At 52.3% G+C, this 23,702-nt stretch overlaps 1 protein-coding gene across 1 annotated transcript; it reads right to left on the bottom strand.

The window, feature by feature from the left end:
* Positions 1–8,238: 8,238 nt before the first annotated feature.
* Positions 8,239–12,678, bottom strand: LOC137160022 (cathepsin G-like). Its single transcript, XM_067558481.1, has 4 exons — positions 12,615–12,678; positions 10,614–10,761; positions 9,895–10,033; positions 8,239–9,033 (listed from the first exon to the last, which is right to left on the bottom strand). Exons 1-4 carry the CDS (start codon positions 12,676–12,678, stop codon positions 8,884–8,886), a joined length of 501 nt encoding a protein of 166 aa, XP_067414582.1. The 3' UTR covers positions 8,239–8,883.
* Positions 12,679–23,702: the final 11,024 nt, after the last annotated feature.

Below are 23,702 nucleotides of genomic sequence, written 5' to 3'. Positions count from 1 at the left end.
TGCCGAGGTCGCAGTCAGGCCACAAAGCACAGATCAAAGTTCAGGTCCCTCCCTGCGCTTGGTGCTGTATAAAGAATGGGAAAATAGGTGCTCTTTTGCCAGGGGGGGCATAGAACGTGCAGATGCGATCCTGAGATTGCCTGAGCTGGGGGGGATGGTGCTGAGTCTGTTTTTTATCTTTCTTGGTTCATTTCACAGGGTGACTCTGGAGGCCCCCTGCTGTGCAGGGGATCAGCCCAGGGCATCGTCTCTTTGGTACACAGTCATGGGACCTGCCCCGCGGTGTACACAAGAGTCTCCACCTTCATCCCCTGGATTGAAGAGACAATGAAGAAGCTGCAACCCTGAGCCCTGCCGCGAATCACTGCAGGGGCCCGAGCTGTGCCGTGTCTGTCCTTTGGAGAGACCCAGCCATGGGGCCGGCTTTGCAGAGGGGCTCACCCCCTCCCACCTTTCGCTTCGCTCAGTCATCACCCAAATCGTAAACCTCAAGGCAGGGAGCCTAGGGGAGTTAGGAGCCAGGTTCAAGGCCGGGTCCATTGGAAATCCCAGCCCTCAGCCTGCCTCTTCGCTAGGGAAACAGCCAAGTTATTTCCCCCAGGCTGACGGACAGACCCCAGCGCTGGAGAAGACACGGGGGTTTGTAGCTCTCTCCCATGTCAGCCAGTCGAGGGGCTGTTCATGGGAGATCCTCGTCCGTCCCTGCCCTGCTAACTCGTGTGAAAAGCCTGTCCTCACTGGGCCAGTCCCACATGTTAGTCACCCCGGGGTGGCCCCTCCCGCTGCAAACACCCTGTCCCAGCACCGGCCAGGCCAGCGGGCGTTTGCTGGTGGGAAGGGAACTCCACGAAGGCTGCACTGAGGGCAGATCAATTGACGGCGGTGATCTTCCCCATCCCGCCTCCTCTTCCCCACGCTGCTTAGCGGCCTGGTACATCTCACTCGCTGCTTTGGAGCCAGCAATGAATAAAAATGAAGTTAAAAAAATAAACGAGATTCCAGGAATGAGCGATCGACCCGAGCCGTGAATCCAGTGCAGCTGCTGCATCTGCCGGGCGCGGGGGGAATCGGCTCCACAGACAAACGCTGGGCTGGTGCGTAATGCTCTAAGCTGGACCCTGGAACGGGGAACTGGGGGGTGGCAGCGGGGAATGAACCCGCGCTGGGCTAGAGGAGTCCCCGCTGGCCAGGGCTGAGCTGCAAAGGGAACCACAAGGAGAAAAGCTGCCTGGGCAATTGGCTAGTCAGACCCCAGTGGTTCAACTTCCGGGACAAAAATGGAACAGGTTGGAAACCATTCTAGTGACAAATAATCGATCGGTCTCTTGCCACCCCATCCCCCACCCTCCCCGTCTCTCTAGCTGTCTGTCTGTCCATACAGAAGGATAGGAGATGGGAATGGTGCACAAAACCAGCTCCCAAACCTGGCTAGTGGTCTGAGCATGGGGGCGCCAGGACTCTCGGATTCTCTCCCTGGCTCTGAGAGGGAATTGGGCTGGGACGGTTCTTGGGCTGCCGAGGACTGTGGGAGACCTTGTTACCTACAGGTTAACAGCAGTTGCCCCACAAGCCCGCTTGCCCCACTACCCTCTGACAACCAGTCCCTGGTGCCAGCTACTCACAGAAACCCCAGCTCCTCAGCCCCCACGGGAGGTGCCTGTCCCTGCTTTCCTCAACCTTGTGTCGAGCCCAGCCCTCGTGCCCCTAATAACACGCCACCATCTAGGGCTGACGTTTGCAGATAGTTCTACAAGACGCTCCCCCGAATTTGCCCATTGCTGGCTGACCCCACAAGATCAGGGCTTTCCTGAAACCCCCCCAATGCACCAATACATCTCCTCCAGGGTCTGCCTCAGCCAGTGGTCATACCAAATCCACTGTCCATCTCCTCCCTTGGCTGCGTCTGGGAAGGGTGAAGGGTTGCCAACTGCCTCAAACCGGCAGTATGTCCTGTGATCTGATTTCCCCCCTCCCGCACTCAGTGTGAACACCTGCAGCCCTCCACCTGACTTCCCACAGCGTCCCCCATGGTGCCCTTACTCCCTCTGCTCTTTCTCCTCCCCAGACTTAGCGCTACACAGTCACTGATCCCCCAAACCATACCCACCGGCCAGGGTGCCCACAGTCCCCTGAGCTCAGTCCCTCACCCCGGATTGGCTGGCACCTAGATGGGACAACAAATACAGTGCCCAGAGCCAATCTGCGGGGAACGATCTCTGGCATCCGTGCAGCATCTCCAGCCTGTTCAGACGCCAAATGGCAAGGATGACAGAAAATTGTCCTGGGGATTCATCATCTTTCCTTCATTGAGCCTCCCCAGGCCACATTTCCTTGCATGTCGCAGGCCCGTCACCACCTCTTCGTCTTGGTGGTTCTGGATTTATCTGAGCCCCAGGAAGGAAAGGTTCCTAAGCCTGTGACTGTTGGGTGGTAATGACTTGCCCATGGGGGAAGATACCCCGGCCCCAAAAGTTTGTCTGGGAACAGTCTGGTGGGCTGGAACAAAGGGAGGGAAATTTCAGATTGTTTGAATGTTAAGAAAGGCAGGTTATAGGCAGAGAAAGAGTTAATCTCCCAGCTTCTGTCTAAAGAGCAGACAGGGTGTGTCGCGCCGCTTATGGTAATTGAGGGGGTGCCAGTGATCTCGGATTTGGTCTTGGACTTAACTGAAACCCAGAAAGAATCTGCTAGGGCTCGGGGAAAGGTCTCTGTAGAGCAACCTCTAGCTGAAGAGGGAGAAGATGTTTTTGTGAAGAGTGGCTTGTTGCCTAAAACTGCTCCTGAGGAAATAAAACTTCCTGATAACCTTTGCAAGCAGTTTTCTGCAACCCAAGGGTGTGAATGCAAAGTGATTAAATTGGCTCAGGATGAGTCACTTCCTGTGGCAAGCCTCAGTTCCCAAGTTGAGAAACTTGGTTCAGTTTCTAACTGCCAGAGCTTTTCACGGGTGGATGGATTCACTGACTGTTTTAGAAAGGTCCAGTTTGGATACCTTGGAAAAGGTTACAGATGGGGTGAAAATTATTAAAAAGCTTAAACAGCCCGGTAATCTAGTGACTGTGATTGGTCACTACAGAGGGGAGACAAAGATGTTGGAACCTGAATGTCTCCAGGCTGCTAGCTCTGTAATTGAACAGAGAGCGTCTCAGTTTCAAAGGAAAGATTGGTCAGCTATAGTTACACAGCAGGACAGATGTGGAATTGGTCCCTTGGAAGAAGGTGGGGGGGCAGGCAAACTCTCACCTCTGAATGCTGTGGGCGTATGGTGCAGTCTCTTAGTGGACCCAGGTACATCTGATGGAATCAGAGATTGGCAGTGAAAAAAACAACAGAACCCTGTTTCTGAAAGGATAGTGAAAGTGGTTGATGTCTCTTTAAAACCAAGCCCAGACTTGAATCAAAGAACAGTTAAGACTTCGGAAACTCCTGAACTAGCTAGTGTGTTTGTGGGGGGAGGGGGTAATGCAAATTACCTTCCATCAGGTGGGAGGAGAATCCACCCACAGCTGTTAGCCAGGAGAATTCACTTTGGGTGTGGCCAGCTGAAGGTGGGTTGGATGTGCCTGGGGGGGCTCTGAATTTGAGTGAATTCAGAATAAATTTGTTAGGGTTCAAAGAGGAGATGTTTCTTTCGGGGGGCCAGAATGGGGGTCCAAAGCCTAACCCCAGCAGGGGAAGCAGGCAGATTTTTCATGCATGAGTGCTTGCTGTACAGAGAATTCCCTCCAGGGGAAAAGCAGCCTCATGGAAAAATCTGCTATCAACTTATAGTGCCTGAGGGATGTGAAATTGAGCTATTAAAGTTGGTTCACAATGATCCCTTTGCAGGACATCTGGGAGTAGGAGAAATTTGTGACAGGCTGAAACAAAACTTGTATTGACCTTACCTGTCTGACACAGTGCGGGGTTATTGCAGAAGCTGTGATTGTGTCAGGAGCTCAGGAGTTTGAAGGGTCCTAGCAAGGTCCCCCTGCAGCCTTTCCCCGTTATTGGGCAGGTGTTTGCCAGAGTGTCTGTGGATACTGGGGGCCGCTCCCTAACCTGTCCAGAAATGGGAAGGAGTATATTCTGGGGTGGGTGGATTTGGCCATCAGGTACCCTGAGGCTGTGGCTTTTTCTGATGTTAAGGCTGAGATATTGGCCTCAGCTCTGTTTTGTATTTTTAGCAGGGTGGAGTTTCCCAAGGGAATCTTGTCAGGCCCTGGTGCCAATGGTATGTCAGTTGTGTGTGAGCAGCTATGGGAAAGGTGTGAAATAAGTCATCTGAAAGCTGCCCCTTATCATACAGAGATCAGTGTCTGGGTAGAAAGATTAAAAGGGACATTGAAGACTATGCTAAAATGTATGTGGTCAGACGCCAGAATAACTGGGGTGTCTGCTTACCTTATCTGCTGTATGCGTACGGAGGTGTACCCCAAGAGCCTACAGAGTTTGCTCCTTTTGAGCTGCTTTATGGGAAGCAGGTCAGGAGACCCCTGGATCTAATTTGGGATTCCTGGGAGGGTAATACAGAGGTAACAGAATAACCAGTGGGGTGTATCCGTCACAGTTTAGAGAGGATTTACAAGATCTCACAAGAGGAGCATAGATTATGTGCCAAGCACCCACTATGGAGCTAACTGAACCCTTACAACTGTGTGTAAACCTTGAACAACTTTGTTACCTCCATAGTGAACCTTGCAAGGAAAAAGCCTGTTTTAAGTGAACATGATTTTGCTGTTAACATTTATGCCCATGTTAAATCTTGTAATTTGTTATTCATGCCAGAAGCTATAAAAATGCACCATGTGCCTGATAGTTTGTAAAACACTTGAAGCATGTTAAGAACCGAAGTGGGAAAGATCCTATGATGCACTCAGCAGTGTCTAGGGACACCCCTTTCTGCATCAATTTTGTGTGGGGGGGTGTCAGGCTGGCTGGATAAGGGGGGCCCCTAAGGTGTATTCAGGAGCTCTGATTACTCCTTCCTACACTACTCTCGTGTTGGGGGTGTCATGCTGGGTAGATTGGGGGGTGAGGGGATAACACGTTATATTGTTTGACATCAATATGTCAAAATCATAATAATTCATGTGAGATATGCCATGTCAGGTACTGTTAGGAAGGATGTAATGTGCTAAGTCAGATGATAATACTTATTTTGATGTGTGATATATGAAATGGAAGTTATGGACATATTTGCTGTATCTGTATTTCAAATTGTGCTGCCTGGGCAACACCTCAGATACGATGGCGGCAGGCAGGAGAATAGCCTGCTTAATAGCCCATTGAGACACCCCCAGGTGCAAGGGGCCCAGGGGGAGAAGCCTCAGATATCCCTGATGAAGCATTAGGACTGGCCCATGTGACTCTGGACTCCATTTTAGTTCTTGCAATATTCCACAGGCCACATGGCCAGGGCCAGAGGGTATATAAGGCCAAGACACAGAAACCATTTTGCCTTTGTTCCTGTTCCGTTACTGACACACACCTGCTTCCGGATCAATTCACTTGCAACCGAATCAAAGGACTGAGGCCCATCCAGGTACTAGATTTGCACCAGAGGAACTGTACAAGTCTGCAACTCCACAATTATTCTAGAAACCTGATGTATATGGACTTTCAATCATTTATATGTATCTGATTTGCTCTAATCTTTTAACATTTCTCTCATGTTTTGTTTCTTTCTTTTTACAATAAGCTTTTAGTTTTAGTTACTAAAGGATTGGCTGGCAGTGTGGTATTTTAGGTGAGATCCCAACTTACATTGATCTGGTGCTGTGCCAGACCCCTTGGGGTCAGAGGAAACTTTTTTAGTAAAGAGCATAGAGTTTAAGTGACTGGTCTCTTTACTTGACCTTGTGCTGATTTGGAAGCCAGGAGCTGAAATGCAGTAAAGGGGGCTGTGTGCATTTGTATAATGGCTTCTGTGGGGATTCAGAAGCACAGTTTGTGACTGGTTGGGAAGTGTGGCTTCAGTGCCACCCACCAGTGCTGGGAGAATCCGCTCCCTTTTTACAGCCTGCCCGGACCTTGGCATTATCAGGTGTCTGCCCTGGGCACGGGATGGATCACAAGGGGTTCAAGGGAGGATGGAGCTAGGCTGTTCTCAGTGGTGGCAGGTGACAGAACAAGGAGTAATGGTCTCAAGTTGCTGTGGGGGAGGTCTAGGTTGGATATTTGGAAAAACGTTTTCACTAGGAGGGTGGTGAAGCACTCAAATGGGTTACCTAGGGAGGTGGTGGAATCTCCATCTTTAGAGTTTTTTAAGCAGAGGCTTGACAAAGCCCTGGCTGGGATGATTTAGCTGAGGTTATTCCTGCTTTGAGCAGGGGGTTGGACTAGATACCTCCTGAGGTCCCTTCCAACCCTCATCTTCTAGGATTCTATGAACCCACTGCCAGTCGGAAGGAGCATCAGAATCTGATGGCCACGAGTCGCAGGATGAAGGGCTGGCGATGGGTGCGCGACGTGCGAGGATATATGGCCTGGGGAGGCTGAATGAAGGAAAGACGAAGAAGCCCCGGGATAATTTTCCGTCTTCCCTGCAGTTTTGCGTCTGAACAGGCTGGAGACGCTGCATGGATGCCGGAGACTTTTCCTCTCGGATTGACTCCAGGCGCCATCTTTGGTGTCCAGTCTAGGTGCCAGCCGATCTGGGGTGAGGGACTGATCTCGGGGGACGGGGGCTGCATTGGCCGGGGGGTTGGTTTGGGGGATCAGTGACTGTATATTGCTAAGTGTGGGGGGGGAGAAAGAGCAGAGGGCATAAGGGGACTGTGGGGGGACGCCGTGGGAAGGTGGGTGGAGGGCTGCAGTCGTTCACACTGAGTGTGGGAGGGGGGAAACCGGATCACAGGACACTCCGCTGGTTTGGGGCATCGGCCCCGTTTTCGCCAGCCCCCCTCAGAGTCCACACCCCAGGCTGCATGCTGCAAGGGCCGGTTGCCCACCCTTGCCCCATCTGAGAGCCAGCCAAGGGAGGAGACGGACGGTGGATTTGGTATGACCACCGGCTGAGGCAGACCTTGGAGGAGATGTCTTAGTGCATGGTGGGGGCGGTTCAGGAAAACCCTGATCTTGTTGTACCAGTCAGCAATGGCTGAATTCAGGGAAGCGTCTTGAGGAGCTATCAGGAAACGTTGCCCCTAGCTGGCAGCGTGTGATTAGTGGAACGAGGGTTGGGGAAAGCAGGGACAGGTGCCTCCCGTGGGGGCCGTAGAGCTGGGATTTCTGTGAGTAGCCAGCGCCAGGGACTGGGTGTCAGAGGGGAGCGGGGCAAGTGGGCTTTGGGGGCAGCTGCTCTCAACCTGTTAACCTTTCTCTTATATAGGCGCCCATCACCCCCCAGCCCAATTTTTCCCGCCTGCTCTCTGGCCACCCTAGGCAGGGCGAGAAAGGCGTGTCGGGGACAGAACTGGGACAATGTCACCCAGGAAGATTTAATGGCAGCTTGTCTGATCCGGCTGAAATTTTTGATCGGGGTTTCCAATTTTAACTGCCCCCGCCCCCACCCCCCGGCTCCATCCCGCAAGAAGGGGAGATACTTTTCATGACAATTTTCCCCCTTGATTTCAGTCAAGGCAAGGTGTTTGTGGGACTTCTTAGGGATCCCCCTGCCCTCCTTTGCACCAAAGTGACCATTATCGGCAGGGGGCAGGGGGGAATGCTGCTGAAAATTATTCGAGGCCATCACAAAAACGGAAAAGGAAAGTGTCTTTAGCTACCAAGACACACCTGCCATTCTCAGACCTGTCAAAACCAGACCGGCGAGAAGAGGCTGTACAGACTCGCAGAGAGCTGAGCTGCGGGAGGCAATATCTTTTATAGGGCATGCCCGGCTCTTTCACCGGGGGAGTGGGGCCGATAGACAGACAGATGGATCCGGGAGATGGGAGATGGGGAGAGGCCAATTGATTATTTGTCACTAGAACAGTTTCCAACCTGTTCCACTTTTTTCCCGGAAGTTGAACCTCTGGGGTACGACCACCCGATTGCCCAGGCATCTTTTCTCCTTGTGGTTCCCTCTGCAGCTCTGCCCCGGCCAGCGGGGACTCCTCCAGCCCCACACGGGTTCAGTCCCCGCTGCCACTCCCCAGCTCCCCGTTCCCAGGGCCCAGCCTAGCATATTATGCACCAGCCCAGCCTTTGTCTGTGGGAGCTGATTCCCCCCACCCGGCAGATGCAGTGGCTGTTCTGGATTCACAGCTCGGGTCGGTCGCTCATTCCCAGAATCTTGCTTGTTTTTTTAACTTCATTTTTATTCAATGCTGGCTCCAAAGCACCGAGCGAGATGCAACCAGCCGCTCAGAAGCGCGGGGAATGGGACGTGGGACGGAGAAGATCAGCTCCGTCGACTAATCTGCACTCAGTGCAGCCTTTGCGAAGTTCCCTTCCCACCAGCGAAAGCCCACTGGCCTGGCCGGTGCTGGGACAGGGTGTTTGCAGCGGGAGGGGCCACCCCGGGATGACTAACCCATGGGACAGGCCCGGTGAGGACGGGGTTTTCACACGAGTTAGCAGGGCAGGGATGGACAAGGATCTCCAATGAACAGCCCCTCGACTGGCTGACACGGGGGAGAGCTACAAACCCCTGCGTCTTCTCCAGCGCTGGGGTCTGTCCGTCACCCCGGGGGAAATAACCTGGCTGTTTCCCTAGCCAAGAGGCAGGTTGAGGGCTGGGATTTCCACAGGAGCTGATGGGACCCGGCCTTGAACCTGGCTCCTAACTCCCCTAGGCTCCCTGCCTTTAGTCTTACGGGTTGGGTGCTGCCTGAGCAAAGAAATAGTTGAGGAGGCTCAGCCTGGGAGGCTCAGCCCCTCTGCAAAGCTGGCCCGATGGCTGGGACTCGCCAAAGGACAGAAAAGGCACAGCTCTGGCCCTGCAGTGATTCCCGGTGGGGCTCAGGGCTGCAGCTTCTTCATCACCTTCTCAATCCAGGGGATAAAGGTGGAGACTCTTGTGTACACCGCGGGGGGGGTCCCATCAGCAGATCCATAGGAGACGATGCCCTGGGCTGTTCCCCTGCACACAAGGGGGCCCCCAGAGTCGCCCTGTGAAATGGAACAAGAAACAGATAAAGAACATCCAGTCATGGGCCACCTGTCTGCATCACACCCTCCCGTCCCCTGAAGACTGCCTCATCTCTGCCTCCTCCCTGAAAAAGAGCAGCTGTTTTCCCATTTCTTTGTACAGCACCAAGCGCAGTGGGAGACCTGCCCTTCGATCTGTGCTTGGCAATCTGACTGCGACCCCGACAATCACAACCATTTAAATTACAACCATTGCTCAAGGGGGACTTGAAGCCAGGAGGAGAATCACCTCGAAAGAGCTTTTGCCCTCGACTGGGTCTCCCGCACACAGATTCGTGGAGGGGTTATAGTGATGATATCTACAAGTGGCATCCGGCATCACCACCACGTCTGCCTTCTGTAGCTTATCCGCGAACAGCTTAAAGTGTGGGCTAGTCCGGCCCCAACCAGCGACGCTGCACTTGGCTCCCGGACGCACTCGCTGATGGGCCCGGGGCAGGCGGATGGGGCTGACGCATCTGTTGAGCTCTGCCTTTTTCTCCAGCTGTCACAAGACAAGACACAAGCACCAGGGCCAGCATAAACGTCAGAGTCGATGCTGGGCAGAGATGTCCCAATCCCAGGAGAGAGAAACGACAACCAACCCATGGCCGGGAGGTCACTGGGGGTGGGGTGCTGGGTTTGGGGAGGGGGCTGCAGCAGTGTGAGATCACTGGGGGCGGGGGATGGGATGGGATGGGGGCAGGGCCTGCAGCAGTGTGAGGTCACGGTTGGGTGGGACCTGCAGCAGTGTGAGGTCACAGAGGGCGAGGTGATGGGATGGTGCGGGGCTTGCAGCAGTGTGAGGTCACTGGGGTTGGGGTGATGGGATGGGGACGGTACCTGCAGCAGCATGATGTCATTGTTATTAGTCCTAGTGTCGTATTCTGGGTGAGGGATCTTGGCGCGTGCGGGGATCACTTGTCGCCTCCGTTCCCTTTTGCTTTTTAAGTCGTGGGCCCCCAGATGCACCGTGATCTTGCTGTGAGAGCCAAGAGCAATGTGTGGGGTATTGGGGGCAGGGCTAGGAGCTGGGGGAGGGGCACAGGGACAGTGATATGGGGGATTGGGGCAGCTTGGGTCTAGGCCGAGATCTCGGACTCAGCTCCTGGCCTGAAAACCCTCGCCCCACTGCATGCATGCCGGCTGCCATCCGGCCCCGGGGGTGGGCACTGTCTGTCTGCAGGGAGTGGGAAGGGGGCACAAGGGGCCTTTCTCCTCCAGGGGGCACTGGCTGCAGCACAGAGCCCCTGCCCCATGGCGTTGGGGTCCCAGCTGGTGTCTCCCCCGGCCCTCTGTGCTGTTCCCCTGAGCGCCTTCGCTGCCCCGTGTCCTCCTGGCTCCTGGGTCTCAGCTGCCTGCACCCCGGGGACCTCTCCCCGCTAGATCCAGATGGGGTCTGTGCCCAGCTCCCCCAGCCCAGAGCCCTGCCCAGCTGTCCTGGGGGTGGGAGCTCCTCCCGTCCCAATCTTCTCCTTCCCCGTGACCTACGACCGTGCCACAGCTCCCGGCCCCCCCTCGCCCGTTTACGCCCGACCTGTCCCCCATGCAGAGACGCTTACCCTATATTGCAGTGAGCGGCCGTCAGCACAAAGTTCTCTGACACCAGGAACCCTCCGCAGCGGAAGATCTTTTTTCCATCTTGTATTTTCAGATAGGCCATGTAGGGCCTGGAGTGCGGCCGGGCTTCCCGTCCCCCAATGATCTCACCTGTGGGGGAACCAGGTTAACATAAAGGGCCACATCGTCTCCCCGGGAATGGCTGGGACCGAGCTGCCCCTCCCACAACCTCAACCCACAGCCCAGGAGTGATGCTCTCCCTGGGGGATCCCTGTGCCTGGATCCCTGCTCCCTGCCCAGCTCCCCACCAGACAGGAGGCCCCGTGGGACCAGAGGATGAATCTAAATCTCTGACATTGCTGGGTGGAGCCTCGGCCCTAAATGCACCAGCAGTGGGGCAGTGATCGCACGGCTTTGAGTTACTGAATTTCTCTGGTGAAATTGATTCTTTTTGCCCTGTTTTGGGAGGTTTCCAGAGGAAAATTATCAAGTTTGGGCCATTGGAAAAAAATTGGGCTTGGGATGGAATGCCTAAAGTCCCAATTTCCCTTGGAAAAATAAAGAGACCTTTGGTGATGATCTGTTAACAAGTCTTCCCTTGGGTGGATGTGTTGGAAAATCCCACTGTATGCTGCTCCTTGCTGTTCTCTGCATCATGCTGGCACCCAGACCGAGATCAGGGTCCATCTTGTGCGGGCGCAGCACAGACCCCGACCAAGATCAGAGCCCACCCCATTGTGCCAGGCGCTGCACAGCCCCACAATCCCTGCCCCAAGCAGCATCCCATTCAAACAGACACTGCCAGAATCTTTCTTCCCATTGTGCAGATGGGGAAACTGAAGCACAGTGCAATCGTTCCTCGACCTGCCTGAGGGGTTTAGGTGCTCGGTTCCCATCAGCACTCTTTGAAACTCCCAGCCACGGGGACGGGCCCAAGGTTTCTGCAGGGAGCAAGGAATGATGAGGGAAATGGTTTCAAATTTTTTGGGTGCCGTCCCTGTGCATCAGCTCCACGGCCAGCATCCCTTTGCATGTAGCTCAACCCCATGGGCTGCCCTGAGAACTCCAGCTGTAGGGTTACCTAAAGCCCCCTTGGCCCAGCAGGATCCTCACTGCTGCCCTATCAGGAGAGGGACACACTCCCCTCAGGCCTCTATCCCCCCATACTCATCAGCCCGTGCCCTGAGCGGCAGGACTGGGATCAAGTTGCATCGTCAAAGCCATCTAGGGACAGGCACAGAGCCTTTGTGTCAGCCCTGGGAGTTATATGGACTGGGAATGAAGGGCAGGACCTAGTGACCACAGGGGCAGAGACCCTGCTGCCTGGCGACCCCCACCCCAGAGGGGCAAAGGGTGGAGAAACCTTTCGGGGAAGCCTCAGGGTACAGCTGAAGTCCTCTGGGCTCTGGTGACCTAACCACCTGGCACAGGATCCCTACAGCCCCATCTACCAGCGTCAGAAATGCTCCGGGGCTGTTGTTCTCCTCAATTCCCAGACCCAGAGATTGCAAGGCCAGGAGGGGCCACTGGGATCTTCCAGCCTGACCCACCTGGGCACCCTCCGAGACCCTCCAGTTCTTTCTTTGCCTAGAGGGAGTTTTTGTCCCCTTTTTCCTGCCGGAGAGTGGCCACATCACCAGGTGACGGCCCGTTTGGTGGTGTTGACAGGCGGCTGAGGGGTGGGCTAGCTGTTTGTGTGTGGGGGACAGTTTTCTGGACGCTCCCCAGCCTCGGAATGGGTCTTAGTAACGCTGCAGCAGAGAATTTGATAATGTTACACACGACACGTCTTATACCAGGACAATGATGATCAGTAAATAATGAGTTTTCCAATGATACTGCCCAAGGGGGCTTTGTACGGAATTTATCATCGCTCTGTAAAAGGGGGGAGTACCGGGGCCATAGACTGTCACAAGCCCCGGGATACCACCCAGAGAACCCCCATCCTGCAGATCCTCCATTCATCCAAAGCCCCAGGGGACCCCTATCTCAGCCCCACTTACCAGACCAAGCCCCGGGGGGCAGGAGAAGGGCTGTGGGGACCAGCAGCCAGACGCAGACCTGCATGTTCTTAGTAAGTGCAGGGATGGCGCATCTCCCTGGGGCCGCAGGGCTTTTTACACTGAGCTGGCAGGGAGCTGGGGGGCAGGAAACCTCAGGGTCGCCCACACACTCATCTGTATGCAGGGCTCAGGCATCTTAGTTTCCAGCCACAGCCGACAACAAGGACTTGGGGGGAAACACCGGCCGTGCATCAGCGCGGCCGCTGCGGGTCCTGCACAGCTGGGGCTATGGCACAGCTGGATGGCTCATGCACAGCTGGGTCGCTGCACAGCAGGGAATGGGGCTTCCCTGGATGGAGAAGTCCCCTGTGGGGATTTGTCTAGCAGCATCCAGGGCTGCTCTGGGTGCCAGCTCACAGCTGGGAACATCTGGGGCCCTTCCTCACCTGTCTCTGTGATGGGGATTGTGGGAGAAAGTCCCGGATCTCAGTGGTAGGCGGGAACGTGGCTCTTTGATCTTTCTCAGGGTGGCACAGCCATTGGTGGGGGGGCTGGGAGAGCTGCCACCGGCCCCCATCACAGCGGGAGGGTTTCTGAGAATGCTCCCCCCGGAGAGTCTGTGAACACACAAAGGGGATGTGGCAGCCTCTGTAATGCCACAGGGCTGGGAGCTGTGAACGTGCAGTGCCAGAGAGGAAATGACACAGCAGGTATAGAGAGAACCCAGGCATCTTGGCCCCTAGTTCCCCGGCTCTAACCACTAAGTCCCACTGCCCTCCCAGAGCCTGGGATATCGCCCAGTAGTCCTGTCTCCCAGTAAATGACACAGCAGATACAGAGAGAACCCAGGTGTTCTGGGTCCAACCCCTCTCCCCACTCTAACCGCTAGGCCTGCTCACAGCCCTGCCTCAGTATCCACCACTCACCCAGGCCCCCTCACAACACCCTCACCATCCTGCAGTCCTATAACGCTCCCCACACACCCCTTTAATTCCTGCCAGCCTCCCGGCATCCCCTCTCACCCCACTGAATACCCTGAAAAGATTTCAGCCTCCCCTTTAATCACCCCAGTATTCCCCTTTAATTCCCCAATATTCCCCTTTAATTCCCCCAACCGCCTTTTTAATCCATCCAATATTCCCCTTTAATTCCCCCCGACCACCCCGTCAATTCCCCAAACTTCCCCTTAATTCCCCCAGTTACCTAAGTCTCCGCGATGTCCATTCCTGGCCCCCGTTGTATGTCCTCGTCCTGCTTGCCAGCCTCTCCATCTCCTCCCTTGCCTGTCCTTGGGTGGATGAGCTTAGAGAGGCAGGATGATCTTGTTACATGGCCAGACCATGGCAACTCCTTCGCGGTTGTCAGGACATCTTCCGCGCCGCAGCCCACGGGGCGATGGTGTTCCGGACCCCGTCATTTGGGACACGGCCGAGGTGGGAGATGCCTGGGATTTTATGGATGTATCTCAGCTCCATCCATATTGGCCATTCGGGTTCTGCCAGCAGGGTCCACAACTCACGCGCAGACCAAAAACCAGAGACCACCAGCGCCTGCTGTAACCAGCTTTAGCTTCGCCGGCCCTGCTGCTGTTTGTGCCTTTCTTGCTGGACTTTCTGCTTTGACCCCTCGTCGGTGGGGACTGCCCCCAGCTCCTTGACCTGTTCCACTGGCTCCAGCTCTTGATGCATGGGTTGATCCCAGCACGTCGGCTTGTCTCAGCCCAGCTTTCTCTGCATCCATTTCCAGGACCTACTATGCCAAGGTTTCAGCCAATCGTTTCTCCCGGTTCACAAATTCCTCATCCTGGCCTGCCCAACCGTCAGTGTCATCAGCCAGTCGAAGCTTTGAGCCTGTTCATCCCCCAATACCGACGGTGCAAATGTGATCTTTTCCAGGGCATCCATCGTTATGCGTGTCACGCTGTCTGAATGAGGGGGGCCCCTGAGGTGTATTCAGGAGCTCCGATTGCTCCCTTCTACACCAGTCTCGTGTTGGGGGTGTCATAATGGGTAGATTGGGGGGGAGGGGCATCTGTCATATTGGTTAACATCAGTGTGTCAAAATCATAATAATTCATGGAGATATTCCATGTCAGGTGCTGTTAAAGAGGTTGTAATGCGCTAAGTCAGATGACAATACTTATGTTCACATGTTCTATCTGTAATGGAAGTTATGGACATATTTGATGTAACTGCATTTCAAATTGTGCTGGCTGGGATACACCCCAGACGGAGAGGTGGCAGGACAGTAGCCCGCTTAATGGCCCATCAAAACCTTTACAGAATCAAAGGGCCCAGGAAGAAACTAAAGGCAGACTGGAAGAGTTACCACTTTTGGCCCATGTGACTCTGGACTCCGTTTTAGTTCTTGTAACATCCCACAAGACAGCAGGACAAGAGACTGAGGGTATATAAGGCCAAGCCACAGAAACCATTTTCTCTTTCTTCCTGTCCAGCTACAGACACATACCTACCTCTGCATCTACTCATTTTGTAACTGAACAGAAGGACTTAGACCCATCCAGGTGTTGGATGTGTACCAGAGGAACTGTACAAGCTGCAACTCCACATTTCTTCTAGAAACCTGATGTAAATGGATTTACAATCATTTGTATGTATCTGATTTGCTCTGACCCTTTAACATTTCTCTCATGGCTTATTTTTTTCTTTTTACAATAAACCTTTAGGTTTAGTTACTAAAGGATTGGCTGGCAGCGCGGGATTTTGGGTAAGATCCAAACTTATATTGATCTGGTGCTGTGGCTGACCCCTTGGGGTCGGAGAGAACCTTTTTAGTAAAGAGCATAGAGTTTAAATAACTGGTCTCTTTACTGGAACTAATGCTGATTTGGAAGCCATGAACTGAAATGCAGTGAAGGGGACTGTGGGCATTTGTGGACTGGCTTCTATGGGGATTCGGAAGTGCAGTTTGTGGCTGGTTGGGAAGTCTGGCTTTAGTGCCACCCACCAGTGCTGGGAGAATCTGTTTTCCGTTTGCAGCCTGCCCTGACCTTGTCATTTTCAGGTGGCTGCCCTGGAGTACGGGATGGGTCACAATGCACTTCACATAGATGGCAAACAACGTGGGCTAAAGGAGGCGGTTTTGCCAGACTCCAACCGTGGTGTAAAACCATTCCCCTCTTGTGCCACTGATCAGAACTGCACTATCAGCCTGGGCACACGGTTGTTTAATGGGAAAAATAAGCTTACGACCAACGCTGGTCTACTTCATGGTTGCCCGCAGAGCTTCGTGCCAGGCTCTGTCAACACCTTCTTGAAGTCGACAAAGACGTGATAGATGTGCTGTGGGTGTTGCAAAATATTTCCTGTTGGAGGCCCGGTGCAATTTGAGTTGCGTGACCACTGTGCTGCAGGCTCAGCTTAGCTGCAGTTGGTCACGTGGCTATTCTGACCCCGGTGGCATGATATTTTCCGGTTGGCAGAGATGCACAGGACTGAGTAACCTTGTAGATGTCTCCCTTTCTATAGACCATGGCGCATAACAGGATGAAATACACACTCGCAGCTGCACATAGAGCAGTGGTTCTCAACCAGGGCTACGTGGGGGTGCGCAGAGATCTTCCAGGGGATGTGACTCATCCCGTGCCCAGTGCAGTCACCTGATAATGCCAAGGTCAGGGCAGGCTGCAAACGGAGAGCAGATTCTCCCAGCACTGGTGGGTGACACTGAAGCCAGACTTCCCAACCAGCCACAAACTGCACTTCTGAATCCCCACAGAAGCCATTATACAAATGCACACAGCCCCGTTTACTGCATTTCAGCTTCTGGATCCCAAATCAGCCACTAGTTCCAGTAAAGAGACCAGTTATTTAAACTCTATGCTCTTTACTAAAAAGGTTCCCTCTGACCCCAAGGGGTCAGCCACAGCACCAGATCAATGTAAGTTTGGATATTACCCAAAATACCACGCTGCCAGCCAATCCTTTAGTAACTAGAACTAAAGGTTTATTGCAAAAAGAAAGGAATAAACCATAAGAGCAAGGTTAAAGGATTAGAGCAAATCAGATACCTACAAATGATTGTAAGTCCGTATACGTCAGGTTTCTGGGAGAACTGTGGAGTTGCAGCTTATATAGTTCCCTCTGGTATATATCCAACACATGGATGGGGCTCAGTCCTTCAGTTCAGTTGCAAAATGAATTGATCCAGAGGTAGGTGCTTGTCTGCAGCTGGACAGGAAGAAAGAGAAAATGGTTTCTGTGGCTTGGCCTTATATACCCTCAGTCTCTTGCCCTGCTGTCTTGTGGGATGTTACAAGAAATAAAGTGGAGTCCAGAGTCACATGGGCCAATCCTGGTAACTCTTTGAGGTCTGCCTTTCGTTTCTTCCTTGGCCCCTTGCATTCCTGAGTGTCTTAATTGGCCGTTAAGCAGGATATTGTCCTGCTGCCATCCGATCTGGGGTGTTGCCCAGGCAGCAGAATTAGAAATACAGATACATGAAATATATCTATAACTTCCATTTCGCATATAACACATGAACATAAACATCGTCATCTGACTTAGCACATTAGAACCTTCCTAACAGTACCTGACATGGCATATCTCACATGAATTATTATGATTATGACACACTGGTGTTAACCAATATGACAAATGCTCTCACCCCCCCCCCCCCATCTACCCATTATGACACCCCCAACACGAGACTGGTGTAGAAAGGAATAATCGGAGCTCCTGAATACACCCCAAGGGCCCCCCTCATTCAGTTTTCAACATGCTTCAAGGGTTTTACAAAATATCAGGCACATGGTACATTTTTGCAATTCTTGCATTAACAACACATTAACTACAAGATTTAACAATGACAAATGTTAACAGTAAAAGCATGTTTCGTTAAAACAGGTTTTTCTTTGTAAGGTTCACTATGCAGGTAACATTGTTATTCAGTTTTTACAAACATTTGTAAGTGTTCAGTTAGCTCAATAGTGGGTTCTTAGTGTATAATCTATGCTCCTCTTATGTTATCTTGCCAGCTTTCTTTGAATTGTGACACATGCTCCCCCACTGGTTGTTCTGTCACCTCTGTATTACTCTCCCAGGAATCACAAATCAGATCCAGGGGTCCCCTGACTTGCCTCCCATAAAGCAGCTCGAAAGGAGCAAACGCTGTAGGGTCTTGGGGTACACCTCTGTACGCATACAGCGGATAAGGTAACAAGACACCCCAGTCGTTCTGGGGGTCTGCCCACATACATTTTAGCATGGCCTTCAATGTCCTCTTAAACCTTTCTACCCAGCCATTGGTCTCTGTATGATAAGGGGCAGCTTTCAGATGACTTATTTCACACCTTTCCCATAGCTGCTCACACACAACTGACATACCATTGGTATCCCGGTCTGACAAGATTCCCTTGGGAAACTCCACCTGGCTAAAAATACTAAACAGAGCTGAGGCCACTATCTCAGCCTTAACATCAGATAAAGCCACAGCCTCAGGGTACATGGTGGCCAAATCCACCCACCCCAGAATATACTCCTTCCCATCTCTGGAAGGGTTAGGGAGCGGCCCCCCAATATCCACAGACACTCTGGCAAACACCTTCCCAATAACGGGGAAAGGCTGCAGGGGTACCTTGCTAGGACCCTTCAAACTTCTATGCTCCTGACACAAATCACAGCTCCTGCAATAACTCCTCACTGTGTCAGACAAGTAAGGCCAATACAAGTTTTGTATTAGCCTGTCACAAATTTCTCCTACTCCCAGATGTCCTGCAAAGGGATCATTGTGAGCCAACTTTAACAGCTCAGTTTCACATCCCTCAGGCACTATAAGTTGATGGCAGTTTTTTCCATGAGGCTGCTTTTCCCCTGGAGGAAATTCTCTGTACAGCAAGCACTCATGCATGAAAAATCTGCCTGTTCCCCCTGCTGGGGCTAGCCTTTGGACCCCCATTCTGGCCCCCTCCAAAGAAACATCTCCTCTTTGAGCCCTAACAAATTCATTCTGACTTTCACTCAAATTCAGAGCCGTCCCGGGCACATTTAACCCGCCTTCAGCTGGCCACCCCCGAGATGAGTCCTCCTGGCTAACAGCTAAGTGTGGATTTTCCTCCCCCATGCCTGGGAGGTAATTGCGTTACCCTCCCCCCCCAAACACATACACACACACTAGCTAGTTCACAAGTTTCCGAAGTCTTAACTGTTATCTGATTCAAGTCTGGACTAGGTTTTAAAGAGACATCAACCACTTTCACTAGCCTTTCACAAACAGGGTTCTGTTGTTTTTTCACTGCCAGTCTCTGACTCCACCTAGCACCAGATGTACCTGGATCCACTAAGAGACTACACTATACATCCACAGCATTCAGAGGTGAGAGTTTGCCTGTCCCCCTGTCTTCTTCCAAGGGACCAATTTCAAAACTGTCCTGCTGTGTAACTATAGCTGCCCAATCTTTCCTTTGCAATCGAGACACTATCTGTTCATTACAGAGCTACCAGCCTGGAGACATTCAGGTTCCAACATCTTTGTCTCCCCACTGTAATGATCAAGCACAGCCATTGGATTGCAGGGCTGGTTAAGCTTTTCCATAGTTTTCACCCCATCTGGAACCTTTTCCAAGGTATTCAAACTGGACCTTTCTAAAACACAGTCAGTGAATCCATCCACCTGTGAAAAGCTCTGGCCGTTAGAAACTGAACCAAGTCTCTTAATATGTGAACTGTGGCTTGCCACAGGCAGTGACTCATCCTGACCTAACAATCACTTCACTTTCTCACCCTTCGGTTGCAGAAAACTGCTTGCAAAAACTATCAGGAGGTTTTATTCTCTCAGAAGCAGTTCTAGGGAATAAGCCACTCTTCACAGAAATGTCTCTTCCCTCTTCATCTAGAGGTTGCTTTAAAGAAACATTTCCCCGAACCCCACAGATTCTTTCTGGGTTTCAGTTAAGTCCAAGACCAAATCCGAGATCAGTGGCACCCCCTCAATTAGCACAAGCAGAGAGGCACACCCTGTCTGCTCTTTAGACAGAAGGTTGGATATAAACCCTTTCTCAGTAGAGAAACTGCTATTCTCAAAATTCCAACCCTCTGAAATTTCTCATTTTTTGTCCCAACCCACGTGGCTATCTCCAGACAAACTTCTGGGAACTGGGGTAGCTTCCCCCATGGGCAAGTCATTACCCCCAACAGACACAGGTTTAGGAACACTTCCTTCCTGGCATTTCAACTCTCCCCCAGCAGATAAACTGCTATTGGTAACACTCAAACAATTTGAGAATTCCTCCTCTTTGTTCCAGCCCACATGGCTGCTTACAGACAAGCTCTGGGAGTCAGTTTTTCTTTCAGCAGAGGAATTGCTTTTCTGATCATACAAGCTGCCATCTTCCACACTCCCAAGACTAGAGACATTCTCTTCCTTGTCACAGCGTACCTGGCTCAATACAGACAATTGCTTGAATTCATGCACCCCCCTCCACACACATACACATTTCCCCATTGATTATTGATAACACAGGAAACTTACATTTATACTCCTCCTGGGACTGAGGAACATTAACCTGGTTGTATATATTTACCACATCAGTATTAAACACATCAACATTGCTACAAACTGGAGAGGTTTTTTTCCCCAATCGCTGTTAAGAGGAGCTGGGCTTCCAGAAGGATACAGTTTCTGCATTGCCAGGATCTGGAGTTGGATTTTGGCTGCTTCTATCTGTTTTTGATACACCTCCATCTCTCTTTGATGAGCTTTTTTTTTTCCAGTTCATTTGTCCTTGGGTTTTTGGAGATTCTTGCCTCAGCTTCTAGTCTCAGCCCTCTGAGTTCCTCCTCATGCAGCAGACCCTGTCTCTCTCTCTCTCACAGCTTGCAGCTTGATTGCTTTGTCTGATTGTGAATCACTCCTTCTAACTCACTTTAACCTTTAACACTCTCAATATCAAATTTCAAAATTTAGAATAGCCTGAGGTTCTGATGCAAAACCCAGAAATTCTGGTTCTGTGGATCCTGTTACGACTGCGCCACTGTGACCCATCCCATGCCCAGGGTAGCCACCCGATAATGCCAAGGTCAGGGTAGGCTGCAAACAGAGAGCAGATTCTCCCAGCACTGGTGTGTGGCACTGAAGCCAGACTTCCCAAGCAGCCACAAACTGCACTTCTGAATCCCCACAGAAGCCAGTCCACAAATGCACGCAGCCCCCTTTACTGCATTTCAGCTCCAGGCTCCCAAATCTTGGTGCCAGTCCTAGTGCCTCACCAGGTACATCTCCGGTTTCTCCCCCTGGGCCTCTTGCACCTGGGAATGTCTTAATGGGCCATTAAGCAGGCTATTGTCCTGCCACCATCCAGTCTGAGTCATTACCCAGACAGCAGAATTAGAAATACAGATACACCAAATATAGCCATAACTTCCATTTCACACATCACACATGAACATAAACATCGTTGTCTTATTTAGCACATTACAGCCTTTCTAACAGTACCTGAGTTGACCTATCCCACATGGATTAATGCGTGCAGTGGGGTGAGGATTTTCAGGCTGGGAGCTGAGTCCGAGATCTCGGCCTAAGAGCCCCAGGCTGTCCCGTCCCCCCATATCACTGTCCCTGTGCCCCTCCCCCAGCTCCCCGCCCTGCTGCTAACGCCCCACATGTTGCTTTTGGCGCTCACAGAGAGATCATGGTGTATCTCAGGGCCCACAACTTAAAAAGCAAAAGGGAACAGGGCCAAGAAGTGATCCCCATGCGCTGCCAGATCCTCCACCCACATTACAGCACAAGGACTAATAACAATGACATCATGCTGCTGCAGGCCACGCCCCCATCCCATCACCCCGCCCCCAGTGACCTCACACAGCTGCAGGCCCCGCCCCATCCCATCCCCTGCCCCCCAGTGATCTCACATTGCTGCAAGCCCTGCCCCCACTCCATCTCCCCACCCCCAGTGACTTCACGCTGCTGCAGAAGGGGTCCCCATCCCATCTCCCTGCCCCCAGTGACCTCCTGACCATGAGTTGGTTGTAGTGCTTAAACATTTACTAATAAAACGTTTTAATCTGTGTCCAGCATAGACTCCGACCTTTATGTTGGCCCTGGTGCTTGTGTCTTCTCTTGTGAGCAGCTGGAGAAAAAGGCAGAGCTGAACAGATGCGTCAGGCTCATCCGCCTGCCCCTGGCCCATCAGCGAGTGCGTCCAGGGGCCAAGAGCAGCGTCGCCGGCTGGGTTCGGACAAGCCCACGATTTAAGCTGTTCACAGATATGCTGCAGAAGGTGGATGTGGCGGTGAAGTCGGATGCCACTTGTACATATCGTCACTATAACCCCTCCATGATGCTGTGTGTGGGGGACCCACACGAGGGCAAAAATCTCTTTCAAGGTGATTTTCCTCCTGGTTTCAAGCCCCCCTTGACTAACGTTGTGATTTACGATTATGTCGGGGTCGCAGTCAGGCTGCCAAGCACAGAACAAAGGGCAGGTGTCCCCCTGTGCTTGGTGCTGTACAAAGGACTGGGAAAATAGCTGCTCTTTTGCCAGGGAGAAGGCAGAGATGAGACAGGCTGCAGGGGACGGAAGGGTGACTCTGCGGGCCCCCTGGTGTACAGGAGAATGGCCCAAGGCATTGTCTCTTTTGGACCCATGAATGCGACCCTCCCCCCCCACCCTGTGGTGTATACAAGAGTCTCCACCTTCGTCTCCTGGATCCAGGAAGAGATGAGGAACCTGCAGCCCTGAGCCCCTCCAGGAATCACTGCAGGGGCCGGAGCTGCGCCTCCTCTGTCCTTTGGCGAGGCCCAGCCGTGGCGCCTGCCTTGCAGAGGGGCTGAGCCCCCCCAGGCTGAGCCCCCTCATCTATTGCTTCGCTCAGGCAAGGCCCCAACCTGTGAGCATCAAGGCAGGGAGCCTAGAGGAGTTAGGAGCCGGGTTCCAGGCCAGCACCCTTGGAAATGCCAGCCCTCAGCCTGCCTCTTTGCTAGGGAAACAGCCGGGTTATTTCCCGCAGGGTGATGGACAGACCCCAGCGCTGGAGAAGACGCGGGGGTTTGTAGCTCTCCCCCATGTCAGCCGGTGGAAAGGCTGTTCATGGGAGATCCTTGTCAGTCCCTCCCCTGCTAACTCGTGTGAAAACCCCGTCCTCACTGGGCCTGTCCCACGTGTTAGTCACCCCGGGGTGGCCCCTCCCTCTGTGTCATGCGGGCTGGCTTGAGTAGGGGGGCATTTAGTATATTGTGTGACACCAGCATGGCAGAATCATAATAATCCATGTGGGATATGCCATGTCAGGTACTGTTCGGAAGGTTGTAATGTGCTAAGTAAGATAATAATGTGTAATATTTGAAATGGAAGTTATAGATGTATTTGAGATATCTGTATTTCAAATTGTTCTGCCTGGGCAACACCCCAGATAGGAAGGCTGCAGAACAATGGCCTGCATAATGGCCCATAAAGGCATTCCCAGGTGCAAGGGGCCCTGAGGGAGAGGCCAGCATCACCACTGAGTCACCAGAACCTGCTTACATGACTCTGGACTCCATTGCAGGCAGCCTACCTGATGAAGCATCAGGACTGTCCCATGTGACTATGGACCCCAGGCACACCGGAGGAGTCACCAGGATTGGCCCATGTGACTATGGACTCCATTTTGGGTCTTGTGACTGCCCACAGACCACATGGCTGGAGGAGGGGGTTTATAAGATCAAGCCAGAGAAACCATTTTGTCTTTGTTCCTGTCTAGTCTGCAGACACACACCTATCTCTGGACCAATTCATCTTGCAACTGAACTGAAGGACTTAGACCCATCCAGGTACTGGATGTGAACCAGAGAGAACTACACAAGCCTGCAACTCCACATTTCTTCCAGAAACCTGAAGTATATGGTATTTTAATCATTTGTATATCTGTGATTTACTTTAACCCTTTAACATTCCTCTCATGGTTTCTTTCTTTCTTTGTACAATAAACCTTTAGTTTAGATACTAAAGGATTGGCTGGCAGCGTGGTATTTTAGGTAAGATCCAAACTTATATTGATCTGGTGCTGTGGCTGACCCCTTGGGGTCAGAGGGAATCTTTTTGGCAAAGAGCAGAGAGTTTAAGTAACTGGTCTCTTTGCTGGACCTAGT

The sequence above is a fragment of the Emydura macquarii genome, unplaced genomic scaffold (genome assembly GCF_026122565.2).
Source record: "Emydura macquarii macquarii isolate MOO-44397 ecotype Brisbane River unplaced genomic scaffold, CSIRO-AGI_Emac_v2 contig_2107, whole genome shotgun sequence".
NCBI classification, from domain to species: domain Eukaryota; kingdom Metazoa; phylum Chordata; order Testudines; family Chelidae; genus Emydura; species Emydura macquarii.
The sequence above is the reverse complement of the archived record's forward strand: the minus strand, read 5'-3'. Positions and strand labels throughout refer to the sequence as shown.

Excerpts from the sequence above, each read along its gene's own strand:
- LOC137160022 (XM_067558481.1), bottom strand. The coding sequence starts at position 12,678 with ATGCAGGTCTGCGTCTGGCTGCTGGTCCCCACAGCCCTTCTCCTGCCC. Across the intron at positions 10,762-12,614 it reads GCCCCCCGGGGCTTGGTCTG|GTGAGATCATTGGGGGACGG; the intron begins GTAAGTGGGGCT and ends GTTCCCCCACAG. Across the intron at positions 10,034-10,613 it reads GCCGCTCACTGCAATATAGG|CAAGATCACGGTGCATCTGG; the intron begins GTAAGCGTCTCT and ends TGGCTCTCACAG.